We start from the raw sequence: 13,060 nt of genomic DNA, 5'->3' as shown, positions 1-13,060 counted from the left end.
ACAAAATGTATACCTAATGAAGTGTCCAGTGAGTGTGAGACTTTTCCCAGGTTTTTCCCCGCCACATTACTTGAACTTTGGATCCCGCCTTCTTGCTGCCTTAGAAAGTGCGAGCAATAAGGTGAATGTGCCACCGAGCCAACGTAAAAAAGAAGCAGTCAGCAAGAAGGTGGGCGTATACGTCCCTGCGTACATTCCAGGACTCCCGCCATTCTTCGAGGTTAATGTGTGCCCACATCTGCAGTTATAGAATACGCCACCTTTGTATAGTTGGGCTATTCTGTAAATAGCATATAAATATATTTATCTGGCTCAGTTGGATACATGTAATTAAGGTTCAGTCATCAAATCCTCATTATTAACGTCATTGTTCTTTTGTACTAATGAGTTGGTGAGGGCCGAGTCCTCGTTCTTGTAAATAGTTTTTATCCATGAAATGGCTTGAAAACATGCAGCAAAGAAATGTCTTTTTCCCTCCTCCTCTTCTACATTAAACATTAAATATATGTAAAAAAAAAAAAAAGACTTAAGGCCTCGACTCCTTTTTTTTGATAATATAATAATGTGTCATGTTAAAATGTGAAACGTAATAGGGAAATAATTATTTTAAGTAATATAAAATCAAATTGTCTTATAATAACATGTTGTGGGTTGGGACTTGATTTTAAATAAGTGGCTTGAATTATTACATTTCTACTTGAAATGACAGCAATAGTCATTTTGAATCGAGATGAGAGCATCACAATTAAAAATGGTGTCATGTTTATTAAGTCCTTCATGAGTTGGCAGTCATAAGAATTGAAATGGCTGACATTGTTAGCAAGTGCAATTTTGTTTTGTTTTTTAAACAAGGGGCTTGCATGTTTGTGTTTTGTTCACCAGTGAACAACAAGCAACATTATTGACCCAGGGCTCTAAATGCAGAAAGTTATGTCCCTTTAAAATCAAATTTTGCCTCTCTCGTCTTGATTTGTCCCAGTGTGACTCCTCATTATTGTTTTGATTTGGGATATGTTCCAAATGAAAAGTTCAGTCAAGCGTTGGCTGAGGTCAAGTAAATCCCTTTCTCTGGAAAATGTGAATCAGAAGAAAAGTTACATATTCATACATTTTTTTTCTAACTGAACAGGAAGAGTTAATGACAGATCCATTCAAATTGGAACAACCTGTGCATTCAGTCATGATTGTGTAGTTGCTCTCTCATGGCGGCCGCGATGCGTTCTCGCTTCTCGGCATGTTTGTTCAAGTTTCTGGTCTCGCAGGCCAGCGTGCTATTCCACACCATCAGCACCGACTGCGTATCTGGGGGCACACCGAACAAGTGCTAACTTGTCCATAATTCACATCCGGCAAGTAATATCATTTGTAAAACCCACCCCACTCGCTTTTGTCGCGTGGGAGTCTTCTGCCCAACACCAATACCACATTCTTCCAGTTCAGTGTCTCTGATGAGGTACATTAGACTTCCGTGGTTATAATTCACAATTACAGATGGTAATTTTTGTGTCCAGTGCGTGTTTGAATAGTGAGGGATGAATTGAATACAGTTGAAAATCTTCATTGCCAAAAGTTATCCTTTGAGGTGGTACCTACCTATGTATGCCGAGGCGAAGCATCGTAGCGAGTGGCATCGCGGCGGGATGACTTGCAAGACGTGGTGCTTGTTGCCTAGCTCCAGCAAGAGCAGATGTCCCCCTCGGGTTCCCACCCATAGTGTGGCTGAGCCACGGCCCACCAGCAGAGACTTGACCCGCGCCCAGCGGGACCAAGACGGAGAGCCATCGGCAGCTATATCTGCCGCTAAACCTGAGCTGCATTCGTCCCTGCAAGGATAGCAGAATGGAGAATTCTAATTTCAAAGTTTATATTGGGATACACAAAGAGATAAAAAAAATAACACTACATTTTGAGCAAGCTTTCATCAATTTACAGATATTTCTCATTTTACAGATATTTCTTATTTCTCAGATTACAAGATCTCCAAAAAGGTTATTGCTTGGCTAATTCGGTGCTCGGACGTTTGGTCACCGGTCTTTTGGTCTCTTTTGGTCGCCAGTCAAATGGTGACAGAGAGTTTACTGTTGAAACCAGCTCTCAAAATTATATTCATGAGAGAGAGAGTTTAATATCTAAGTACTGTTTAATATCTAAGTACATTTCACCGGTGACCAAAAGACCAGCGACCAAACGTCCGGTCACGGCTAATTCTAATCAGCTTTCAAATAGCTTTGCAATTTTGTCAAGGTCCTCCAAGTCAAAATAACATTCCTAATCAATACAGTCATCCAAATCAATGGACTTCTACCACGACATATATATGTCAATGACGGCGATAGTTCAACATCGTGGCTGTTCTCGTTTGCCTTACCGAATAATTTGTGCGCAGTCAATGCAGTCCAGCATGCGCTCACTCCTCTTGTCCCAAACTTCAACAGTGGCCATGCCGGCTTTGCTGAGATACACGTACTTATCCACCGCCATACGCCACACACTGGCCTCGCCGCTAGGCTGACGCCTGCAGAAAGGTAAATATCATTTAACAAGGTATATGGCTACTTTATCATGTGGGCCATTTTGCACTGACGGGAGTGTGAGGGGCCTCCGGGTGTCGATGCTCCGGCTCACGTCGTAGTCGGCGCTCAAGGACAAGATCTTGGTGCCGCAGCCGGCCCAAACGCAGCGGCCGTCCAGAGAGTACGTTGACATTCCCAGGCACACCACTGGAGTGTTGACGTTGCCCAGCACCACAGATTTCACCGGCTGGCCCAAATTCTGGCGGAACATTGACAGAAATGAGATGGAGGAACAAAAATGGAGTAAGAACAGAAGAGGCAGACTTTTTCAGATGAAGGAATATGCGGGGAAACATTGGGAAAATATTGTTGGAAGTGAATTCCTGTTCAAACCTTTAGTGCAGAATCCTCATAAATGGTGAGAAGGCCGTCGGCGGTGCCCACCAGTAAATAGTTTTTCCTTTGCCTAAAGAAATACAATGGAAGACAAAAAAAATGCCCTTTAGGTTTAATAGGACACTCATTTAACTCAATGACAGCGCTTAATGTCCAATCTATTGTTAAAAGGTAAGGCTGACAGTGAATGATCCCAATGAATTACCCAATGAATAGTACACATCAAAAGGCTCTCATAAATTTCAAACCTTTCTTGTCCAAAAGGTCATATGGTACAATTAAATCCAATTTTAAAACTCTAGTTTGCCTTATAGGTAAAATTTTACATTTTGTCTTAGCTGGTATTGCGTTGAAAATGAAATGCCCACTTCCGAAGTAATACAATAGTAAAGTTCAATTCAAACTTTTAAAAGATAGCAGTTTTGGATGGCTGTGGTACTATATTTAAAATGAATAGGCTTCTGTCATGGGGTGCTTGGTAGTACATTTTATATGTGTCTGCCAACTTGAATGCCTATAAAATATTTAAATCCAAATTAACTCACAGGCGTGGCTGGTTGGCATGAAAGTAGAGGGAGGTGACCGCATCGCTGACGTTGTTTAACCGGAACCACGTGGTTGCGTTCTCGCCACAGAGTACCAGCAGCGAGCCCGACTGTGTACCGGCCACTAGCCAATCGCAAGCCTCGCCGGGAAGCCGCACCGACACCAGGCAAAGGACGGGACTGTTGTCAATCACCTAAAATCGAACCACGTCTCATAAGTCAAAGTGGAAAAAATATGTAAGAAAAAATAATATTTGCTACAGTTTGGAGTTGCTGCTACCTGCGTGCTGACTTCATTGGTGTCCAAGTCCACGGCAGTAATGGATCCCACCCTCTGGGTGCTGCTGCCTCCTCCTAGCCAGGCCGTGCAAGCCCTGGAAGCCGAAGCCACCACCACGCACTCTGCGTTTCCGGGCCCGGGAAGTTGCAGCTCTCTCATCAGACACAGCATCTCACCTGAGTTAAGCCTGGCAAAAACCTAATCCCACCACAAAGCACTTCTAAAAATGTCTACAGTGGCATAGGAGATGCATTTCAAAACCCCCACCTGCGCTGACGTGGGTCTGTCGTGAGGATTGACCCTTAGACATTCCGTCTTCAATGCTTGGAATTCAGGCCAAGGAGAGCAGCCGTAGTGCTTCACCACATCTGCATGATAAACATTATCGTTCCAGCACCACCATGCCATGAATTAGTTAATTAATTCTACTTGGTGCCAGACACCTGTATACCTTATTGCTTGTTTACCTGGTAACTTTCCCTGCACGGCCACCTCGTCAAACTCGCTAGGGAACTTGACGCCGTCGCAGATGCGCTCACCACCTGTCAGCAGGTCGTAGAGGAGCAGTCCAAAGGAGAAGACGTCGGCCTGTTGGTTATACGTCACGTTCCCTCTGGCCACCTCTGGTGCGCGGAAACCTGGAGGAGGAGCAAACAATTAGCGTCAGTGTAGTCTTTTGAAGTGGTAGTTGGATTTCCAAGTTTCTGGGAATTATGTTGTATATTAGTTGAGCTGGAGTAAAGATATTAAACATGCAGGATGTTGTTCTTTCTAGTTTGCTGTGTTTTAACATTCTGACAAAAGATATTTCTTTGCTGGACGTTGATAAAGTGAGAGTGCACTAACCCGGCGTTCCCTCCGAGCTGCGCACTCCCATGCTGCAGCAGTACTGAGCGATGCCATAGTCGGTGATCTTGGCAATGACGTCGGCGTCCGTCTTCAGGTTGAATAGGAGCACATTGTGAGGCTTAAGGTCACGGTAGATGATCATGGCTGAATGCAGGTAACTGGCAGGAGAATATTAAGTCATGAACACTTTTAGGGACAAAAAATCGATACTACAACCTTACCGCAGTCCGTCAGCCACGTGCAGAGCGATCCTGTGCCTGAGCTTCCTATTCAGGCTTCCTTTCTTGTGCTGGAACAAGGAATCCAGGGAGCCCCACAAGGCCAACTCCATCACCAGTATGTGTGGGGCAGTGCCTGCTGCCAGCAGGCCCACGAGGCTCGGGTGGCGCAGGCGGCCCAGCACCGCCAGCTCCTGAACAGTGGATTTTTAATCTGTGACGACGCAAAGCGGGCAACAATGTCTGCTGTACCTGTCGGAGGAGTCTGTAGATGTAAAGTTCAGATGCGTGCTTGTTGAATAACTTCACGGCCACATCATCGTTCTTGTAGACACCTCGGTATACTGTGCCAAAGCCACCATCCCCTGTTTTTATCAGGATGGACATGTTGATTTATTTATTTATTTTTCTTCAAAAACATCTCTTATGATTTGATTCACTACACGCATCATTTTGTGTGACCCGGGAAAGTAAATGATGAGTGCCGACTTTCTGTTTTAGAATCAAACTAAAATGAAGAGTATTGATGTATATTAAATTTCCCGATTTTCCCCCTTTTAAATCAATAAATGTAATTTTATAATCCATTTTTTTCTGTGTTTTTAGTTCAAAAATCCTTTTGTAAAATCTAAATATATATAAAGAAAGCTAAAATAAACATTGTTTTAGATCTATAAAAAAATACTGAATATTCAGAGTTTTGTAATTCAGTTAATTTAATCCATTTCTAAAAAAATCTGAATACTTTATCTAAAATGGTCCGGCCCACATAAAATCGAGTTGACATTAATGTATTACATACAACAGCAATTATTACAGTTACTTCATAATCAAGTGTCCTTTTTCACCTAGGAGGTTGGCTTTGGCGAGATCCACGTGCAGCTCGTCACTGTCCAGGATGGTCCCAGCTGGCTGGTCACTGAGGACCATGTCTGGAGCAATCTGAGAGATTGGCATGGTGTAGCGTGGGTCCTCCGGGTTCACCAGAAGAAAGTCTGAGGAGAAAGACAATCACTTTTGACACTTGACTTCATCATTTCTAAATTTATTTACGCTTTGCTGACTGTACCCTGGTCAAAATAAACAAAGAGATCCTCCAAGAGCATCTTGCTCCATTCGTCTTCGTCGCGAAAGCTGTAGAGGGCCCATTTTTTAAGGAGTGCCTCGCCGCTGCCGTGTACGTCCGTATTCAGCAGGCCGGGGAACCACTCCTCCAGCAGAGAGTCCACTTGATCTACCACCTGACCCAGGAGTACATGGCCTACCGACAAACCCAAAAATAAAAAAAACAATGAGAATGATTTGCCAACTGGTACGAGTAAACAAATGAAGCCTGGGTGTGGTCTGTGACTAGCATTGGCTGTAATTCAAAATTCCAATTCATCAACAGTAATTAACGAAAAGCCATTATGTCTGGTGGAAAAAACAAATCGGTAGCACGTGCCTCATTTCGCAACTTCAACAACAATCTGTTACATAACACAGGAAACTCATGACGGTTACAGATATTAGATCAATTTCAGGTTGGGATTTAATGATTAAGCAAATAAGTTTTGAAAACCTGATCTTATTTTTTTTTTTTTAACCAATACCAATCATCAGAAAATGGTGTAATTGGGACTGATTTCTCATTACGTGTTAAGAAAAGCTAAACACACACACATATATATATATATATACATATCAGTGTTGTACAATATGGTGATATACTATATCAAATAGTAATTGACAAATTAAAGTGAAAGATTTCAAGTTGGCTCCTGCAATTTATCTGACATTCCTGCTCAAAGTACGTTGTTTCCTTCCATATTCAAAATACTGACTCTCAAATGCGAATGGTCGCTTCTCTTGATATGACTCCCTGTTGCCAATGTCGTACACGTGTGTGTACCTTTGCGGGAGGAGGGGACGGTAATCCTCAGCACGCTGGAAGCGTCTTCCTTCCGCTCGGCCGCTTCCACCAGACAGTAGGCCTCGGTCGACCAACTCAGGTACACGCCTCGGCTCCAGCATAATCGTTCGGGCAGGCACGCTTTCTCTGGATAACCACAAGGCGGCAAATGAGTCACAGTGGAGATTGAGAAGAGCTATATTGCGTGTTACCTCTTCCATAGAGCAAATAAGACGAGACCTCCAGCAAACGGCTGATCTGTCGGGACCAGAAGTCCATGGGGAAATACGGTACCTCGTACTCTCGCACAATTAGCTCCGAGTTCTCGCAATGAGGTAGTTCAATGCTCGGCTTGTCCTTGGGCAAACTGAAAGAACAAAAAATAGTAAAAGATGAGGTATATAATAGAAAGTTTGAGTTTTTTTAGTTTGGTTTTGTTTCTTCTTTGTACCTGCTGGGCACAAGCAATTGGTCATGTCCAAAGGGCAGAGCAATCTGAAACTTTTCCAGCAATTTTAAATAGTGGTTGGTGTGACCGGCGGGGAAACATTTGGTCTCCTGCAAAAGGTGTTCCACCGCTGAACGCTGAGTAACTCCTCGGGAATGGATGCGAGCCGTTGGGGCTATTTTCTGCAAAAAAATGAGTAGGAATAATGTTTGTTTTGAATAAAAACGCCTTATTAAAATGCGTAGAGATTGTGTTTGAAATGGTTGAAGCTTTAAAAAATGAAAACACACCTGTGAGAGGACATTGCAGAGCCACTGTGGGTCGATAAAGTAAAGGTCTTGGAGCTGGAGGGTGGGATCATCAAAATGCAATAAGACTCCTTAACAGACATTCAAAGAAAGAACAACAAAATCATGCGTGAGAAGTAGTTTCCTTTTCAATAACCGTGTTTGACCAGCTTTTTTTCTAATGACTAAAATACATCAGTGGATTATTGAGTCATCATGAAATACAAAATAAAAAGAAAATTATTTGACAGTTTTTTAGTGATTAGATAATGAACTAGTACCACACATATAATACACAGCCTTTCACTTAATTATCTACAAGTGACATGAGAGTATTACTTTTTGAATTTGATCTGGGTCGATAAGATGTTTATTGATTATAACAGAAAATGGTAACTAAAATTGTTGATCCATTTTTATCTTATTATTTAAATAAACTATTATGAATACACACTTCAAAGTTAAGGAGCTAAGGATTTTACATTTCTTAAAAATGACACACACAAACAATCATACTTATCATTGCTCTGTTAAAATGGAATATTTTCATTTCTAAATATTGTTTTTATTTTTTCTACTTTAGCTGGTGCATTTGTTCACTGGAAAAATCCAATGTGGCTTTTGTGTTCAAATGTTTGGCAAGCTCCAAACACTAAGTATTTGGGTGTGCCAAACAGACAGAATGTGTGAATCTGTGACGAATTAGAAGCCTAACACTCACCGGCTTGGCTGAGGAAATGAATGGCGTGGGGAAGCTCTGCCTCCTCCAATGGCAGCTGACTCTCTTCGATAAGCTCCATCAGACGATGGCGTGTCAGGACTGGGAACTCTGTGGAAACCCTGCTCCTTTCCTGGAGAAGCCTGCGTTCCAGCTCCACGTAGCTGTCAGGAACCAGCTGCCCCATGACAGGCTGACCCTGCATCTGCGGGACAGAAGAAGAAAGAAGCAGGGTGTGAGGAAAGGGGATTTCAACAAGACGACATCAACGTCAAGTCACCTTGAAGTCGGCGGCTTCTTTGGCGATAGCCTTGCGGAGCCGGACGACGGCATCCGAGTCCTCGCAGGCGGACACCGTGAAGTAGTCCTGGATGGTCGGGAAGCCCTGGTGGTTGAGCAGTTCCTCGCGGATCTTGGTCAGGCAGGCCTGGAAGGCCGCATCGTCGCACACGTCCATGTGAGTTCCCACAAGGATGACCGGAGACAGCGGAGCCACGGCCTTCAACAGGATGGCAGACATTTTAGTCACTCCTGTATCAAGAACTGGTGTAGCGTTATTTTACTTTAGTGTTTGGTTGGATGTATTATAGACTTAAGTAAAAGTGAAAATGACATTTGAGGTTAAAAGAAAACTTTAGTGCCACCTCAAGGAAGTGGGGAAGATTTTCAGTTAGGTTAGAAGAAGGACTGTGATTAAAGTTACACACCCAGCATTCCGGTAGGTTATTTAGGTTTTGTGTGTTATAATTAGGCCTGAAAGTAGTGTAGTGGATTGGCTTTATTCTAACTACCTTGATGTTAAAGAGCCAGGGCTTAAGCGCATCCAACTGCTGGGCCCCTTTGCTCATGTCATGCACCACCAAATAGAGTGCTCTGGCTGATAGGAAGTGAGACTGGGAGCCGCACAATTCATCGCCACCTAAAGGAGAAGTAATCCATAAAACTAAATGCCTGCTGACCAAATTGCCAGATTTGAGAGAAATGCTACTACATCCAGAATGTTAGAAATATATATTAATGCATTCGCCATCACTGTATGTATAGTGTTCAGTATACATTTTGGCAGTTAGCAAAAGAAGAACCTTCATTCTAAAGCCAATGGAATTAGTCATTCAATCCAATTGAGTCCAAATGGATTGTATGTATATCACAGCTCATGAGAATGCTGTCGTACGTATCTAAAAAGTGAAGTTTTAGATGTGGGTCAATGGTTCCAATATTGTTGAAATGATCAGAAAGTGCTGCAAAAAAAAAACCCACCTGAGAAGTCCCAAACATTTAGCAGCAGCTTTTTCTTGTCCCGTTCTCTGATGGTCCAGTCGCGCACATCCACGCTGTTCCCAGCTGTACGCCTGGAGGAGGCCTGCTGTGAGCGCTTGATCTTCATTAGCTTGCGGATCAAGCTGCTTTTCCCACTGCCAGCGTTCCCCACCACTATTAGTTTCATGCGGTAGTACGGAACTGCTTTCTTCAGACGCTGCTGCAGAAACCTGGACCAGAAGGAGCAAAGTCCTTAAATTTGATCTTCTGGACAACTTCTGATGGCCCTACCAAGTTTCACCACTTTAGGATCCGTAAGGATTAAAACAGAACATGAACATTTTCCAAATACATGCATGTATATCAAATCACAAGTCTAACCTGACAATGTCCTTAGTTTTGCTTCCGATTAGTTTAAGGTCCAACTGGAGTCGTAGACCATCCAGCGGGAGGTCCCACAAACGGGCCAGCCTACCCATCTCGTCCGGTAAGGAGCGCAGGCCAGTGTTGCGGCTCACGTCCAAGGAAGTGAGCCCCTCCAGCAGACCAATCTGTGGTGGGATCTGACATTGCAGGGAACAAAAATTCATCATTTTGTGTCGTCTTGCAGCTCTTCTCCTGCCAATTAATTTAACCTCAGTCAAGTTGTTATTGCTCAAGTGAAGCTTCTCCAGTCGGGTCCACTTGTGGACAGGCCCGCTTAAATCCAGAGTGCTGATGACATTGTGGCTGAACATGAGCTCGCGTAGATTACTGGACGCCCATGAGCCTGGGCCAGGCAACACTGAGATGTGATTGGTCCTCATGTCCACCGATCTCAAGCTGAGAGGGAAAAAAACAAAGAATTAAATATTAAGTATAATATTAAAAGTTTAATGTTATTGTGGCATCATTTTTCACTCCATAAATATAAAAATGAATATTTCTTGAATATTCCTCTTTATGAATCAGACCAGTAGAGAAAAAAAAAAAAGAATAAACGAGCAAGTCATGCATGACAAAAAGAACAACGATTCATAAAGTGAAACTATTTACGCTCACTTGGATAGGCAGAGTATGGCGTCAGTGACAGTAGTGAAATTGTTGTTGGCAAGTTTTAGGGTGGCAAGCTTTGGTGGCAGCTGTCCAAGTGAACCTGGAAGTGACAATGCTCTCTATCAATAGTAGAACACAGGTAGCCAAGTCTGCCTTTTAACAGCTAGTTAGCTACTCACTTAATTTGTTGGAGGAGGCGTTGAAGACTTCCAGTTTGAGACAGCCCGTCAAAAAATCCAGGGAGATGTCCGTTATGGCGTTCTTGCTGACATCCAGCAGTTTGATCTCGGGGAGGTTTGGTGGGGACGTGCAGAGCTGGGCTATGCTGTTTCTGCAAATGGAAGACAAGACTCAGTGCTGTTCTGCAGTCAGAAAGATGACTTAGCGCACAACACTGTGGAGAGCCCCACCCTTCCATTAGCAGCTCCTCCAGGTGCTCTGCGGCACGGCCCAGTTGGTCTGGGAAGGTGGTCAGCTTATTGAAGGACAAGTTGAGCTGTCGGAGTGATGGACAGCTCGTCGCCGGGTCCAAGTCGAGGTGGGGACCCACGCAATTGCGTGACACGTTGAATGAAGCCAGGGCGGGCAATGCCATTATCTCAGTCGGAAGAGTCTTAAGCTGGTTGCCTTGCAGGTCCAGTCGAGTCAGGCTGCTCAGGTTCTGCATCCAAGACAAAAGATTTTCGTTTTAGCAGACTTCCTGGGTCTTTTCCAACCAACGCTACCAACCCCCCCCCTATGTTAGTAAATAGACAAATAAGAAGTTATCTTCGAAAAAGATTCTTTGGAAAAGATCCAGAGAGCTTTAACATTGATGTTCATTGACACCTGACAAAGTGAAGGGGGGAATTCCAGCAGGATATTATGGCTCAGGTCCAGCCTAAGTAGGTGGGCAAGCTGTTGTTGTACAGGCCCGTGGTCCAACAGGCACGACAGGGAGTCCAGCTCATTCCCGGAGAGGTCCAGCAGGCGAATCTTCTCCTTCTCCTTGGGAAGCACTGACGGGCTCTCCATAAAACCCAAAACTGAAAATGAAAATATCCACTTCATATAGGTGCAAATTAATTTTACATAAAGTTAAATTGTGAATAAATACGATATCCCGAGTAGGGTTGGCTATCATTTGTGTTTTCCAATACTGGTTATATCGGTATTAAAGCAGCTGAACAGGAAAAGTGAAAAACAAAATCGACGACAAACAAAAAAAATCAAAAGATCAAAATATTTGTTTTTACTGTTCACACAGGTTGTTTGGAACCAGTGCCAAATTAACACTGGCTATTGGTAAACAAACCAATTCGGAATCTGTTTAAAAAAAAAAAAGGAATTTTTGTAAATACTTCTGGGGGGTCTTCCATATCGCCTTTGAAAATGCTCATTGTAGTCGCTATCCATGGTACCACTCTAGAGAAAGAGTTGAACAAATTGAAACAAAAATATTACATGTAGAAATTCAAACAGGCAGGTTATATTTAAGGCAGGAGCATGAATAAACTTGAAATACCTCTGCACTCGCATGCCTGCGCCGTCCATGGTTCCTCTTAAAAGATCCCCCAATCAGCTCCTCTGTGGAGTTGTTGTGGGCTTTGAAGGTGACCCCACTTAATGAATCGCTACCTAAACAACCAAAAAAAAGATCATGAAGATGTCAAATCATTGTGAAAAAACAGCATCTTCTTTACCATCACTCTCCATGTCGTCGAGGAATAGGCCTTCATCGATGGAGAGGAAACTGAAGTTGGAGTCATCGCTTTCGTCAGAGATGTAACCAGACGTGAGACAGGACTCCCCCTGAGACTTTAGAGTGCCTCCTATGGACCTGGAGCGCTGAAGGGAATGAATGTAGCGGGCCAGACCGGCTCCTTTAGCTGAAAGACAAAAATGTAGATTTAGAATTTAGTCTTTTTATTCAGCTTTTCCGTGCCCAAGATAGCACAAGTCAAATCCGACTGAATATGACTTCTTAGAATCAAGAATATAGTATCTGATTCCTCTACATTTGTGTTGTTATTGTTAGCAATGTTTACCTGAAATAAAAATACACAGATTGTGCACATGTGGGGAAACAATCCAGAAAAAAACGATGTTCTAGCATTCTTACTGCTGCTGTAGCGCTGACTGTGCAGCCTGCCTCTCTGGGCAAGCAGGGGGCAGAGCCAGCTGGCGTCCAGTCGGCCCAGGTGGAAACCACCAAGGCAAAGAGCGTTGTTGTTCAGGTCCAGGCCCAAGCGTCCCAACAGCTGGATTACCATCGGCCCATCCCCGCGCTTTACGCTAACGGCCAGTGCCCGGCGAAGCTGTTGCTCTTGGGCACCTTGGCTCAACAGCAGCTCCACCAGCTCTAGGGGGCCTCCTTTCTCACACACCTGAAACGCACCCACTTAAAAGTATATCTTGTGGTTATAGCAAGTCTCATCCTCAAAATGGCATGCAAACCTGATAGATGAGAGACTCAGTTTTGGTCTTTTTGTTGACATCAGCACCCAGCTCAATTAGACACTCTGCCATGATGGTGTCTCCATCCTTGCAAGCCTTCTCCAGCATGCTGTAGTGCAACTCCGAATTGCCGCACATTTTGGACAAGGCCAAGCATGCTGACCGACGTAGCTAAATGCAGAAA

At 43.6% G+C, this 13,060-nt stretch overlaps 1 protein-coding gene across 1 annotated transcript in view; it reads right to left on the bottom strand.

The window, feature by feature from the left end:
- Nucleotides 1-306: 306 nt before the first annotated feature.
- Nucleotides 307-13,060, bottom strand: part of lrrk2 (leucine-rich repeat kinase 2) — a 20,708-nt gene continuing 7,954 nt past the window's right edge. The window contains exons 17-51 of the mRNA XM_077743284.1: nucleotides 12,877-13,047; nucleotides 12,542-12,806; nucleotides 12,123-12,308; nucleotides 11,945-12,057; nucleotides 11,781-11,844; nucleotides 11,269-11,465; nucleotides 10,851-11,101; nucleotides 10,620-10,771; nucleotides 10,447-10,540; nucleotides 10,041-10,227; nucleotides 9,787-9,968; nucleotides 9,406-9,635; nucleotides 8,937-9,064; nucleotides 8,426-8,644; nucleotides 8,149-8,350; nucleotides 7,431-7,519; nucleotides 7,144-7,322; nucleotides 6,905-7,059; nucleotides 6,693-6,839; nucleotides 5,871-6,062; nucleotides 5,650-5,796; nucleotides 5,054-5,166; nucleotides 4,805-4,995; nucleotides 4,581-4,741; nucleotides 4,202-4,372; nucleotides 4,002-4,102; nucleotides 3,735-3,932; nucleotides 3,455-3,648; nucleotides 2,907-2,979; nucleotides 2,585-2,772; nucleotides 2,369-2,515; nucleotides 1,594-1,823; nucleotides 1,377-1,445; nucleotides 1,167-1,302; nucleotides 307-1,068 (exon numbers count right to left, since the gene is read on the bottom strand). Coding sequence (XP_077599410.1) covers nucleotides 1,175-1,302; nucleotides 1,377-1,445; nucleotides 1,594-1,823; nucleotides 2,369-2,515; nucleotides 2,585-2,772; nucleotides 2,907-2,979; nucleotides 3,455-3,648; nucleotides 3,735-3,932; nucleotides 4,002-4,102; nucleotides 4,202-4,372; nucleotides 4,581-4,741; nucleotides 4,805-4,995; nucleotides 5,054-5,166; nucleotides 5,650-5,796; nucleotides 5,871-6,062; nucleotides 6,693-6,839; nucleotides 6,905-7,059; nucleotides 7,144-7,322; nucleotides 7,431-7,519; nucleotides 8,149-8,350; nucleotides 8,426-8,644; nucleotides 8,937-9,064; nucleotides 9,406-9,635; nucleotides 9,787-9,968; nucleotides 10,041-10,227; nucleotides 10,447-10,540; nucleotides 10,620-10,771; nucleotides 10,851-11,101; nucleotides 11,269-11,465; nucleotides 11,781-11,844; nucleotides 11,945-12,057; nucleotides 12,123-12,308; nucleotides 12,542-12,806; nucleotides 12,877-13,047 — 5,514 coding nt within the window. The 3' untranslated portion in view covers nucleotides 307-1,068; nucleotides 1,167-1,174. The remainder of the gene's footprint in view (nucleotides 1,069-1,166; nucleotides 1,303-1,376; nucleotides 1,446-1,593; nucleotides 1,824-2,368; nucleotides 2,516-2,584; nucleotides 2,773-2,906; nucleotides 2,980-3,454; nucleotides 3,649-3,734; nucleotides 3,933-4,001; nucleotides 4,103-4,201; nucleotides 4,373-4,580; nucleotides 4,742-4,804; nucleotides 4,996-5,053; nucleotides 5,167-5,649; nucleotides 5,797-5,870; nucleotides 6,063-6,692; nucleotides 6,840-6,904; nucleotides 7,060-7,143; nucleotides 7,323-7,430; nucleotides 7,520-8,148; nucleotides 8,351-8,425; nucleotides 8,645-8,936; nucleotides 9,065-9,405; nucleotides 9,636-9,786; nucleotides 9,969-10,040; nucleotides 10,228-10,446; nucleotides 10,541-10,619; nucleotides 10,772-10,850; nucleotides 11,102-11,268; nucleotides 11,466-11,780; nucleotides 11,845-11,944; nucleotides 12,058-12,122; nucleotides 12,309-12,541; nucleotides 12,807-12,876; nucleotides 13,048-13,060) is intronic.

This window comes from Stigmatopora nigra, chromosome 2, assembly GCF_051989575.1.
Source record: "Stigmatopora nigra isolate UIUO_SnigA chromosome 2, RoL_Snig_1.1, whole genome shotgun sequence".
Classification (NCBI taxonomy): Eukaryota; Metazoa; Chordata; class Actinopteri; order Syngnathiformes; family Syngnathidae; genus Stigmatopora; species Stigmatopora nigra.
This window is presented reverse-complemented; position numbering and strand designations above follow the sequence as displayed.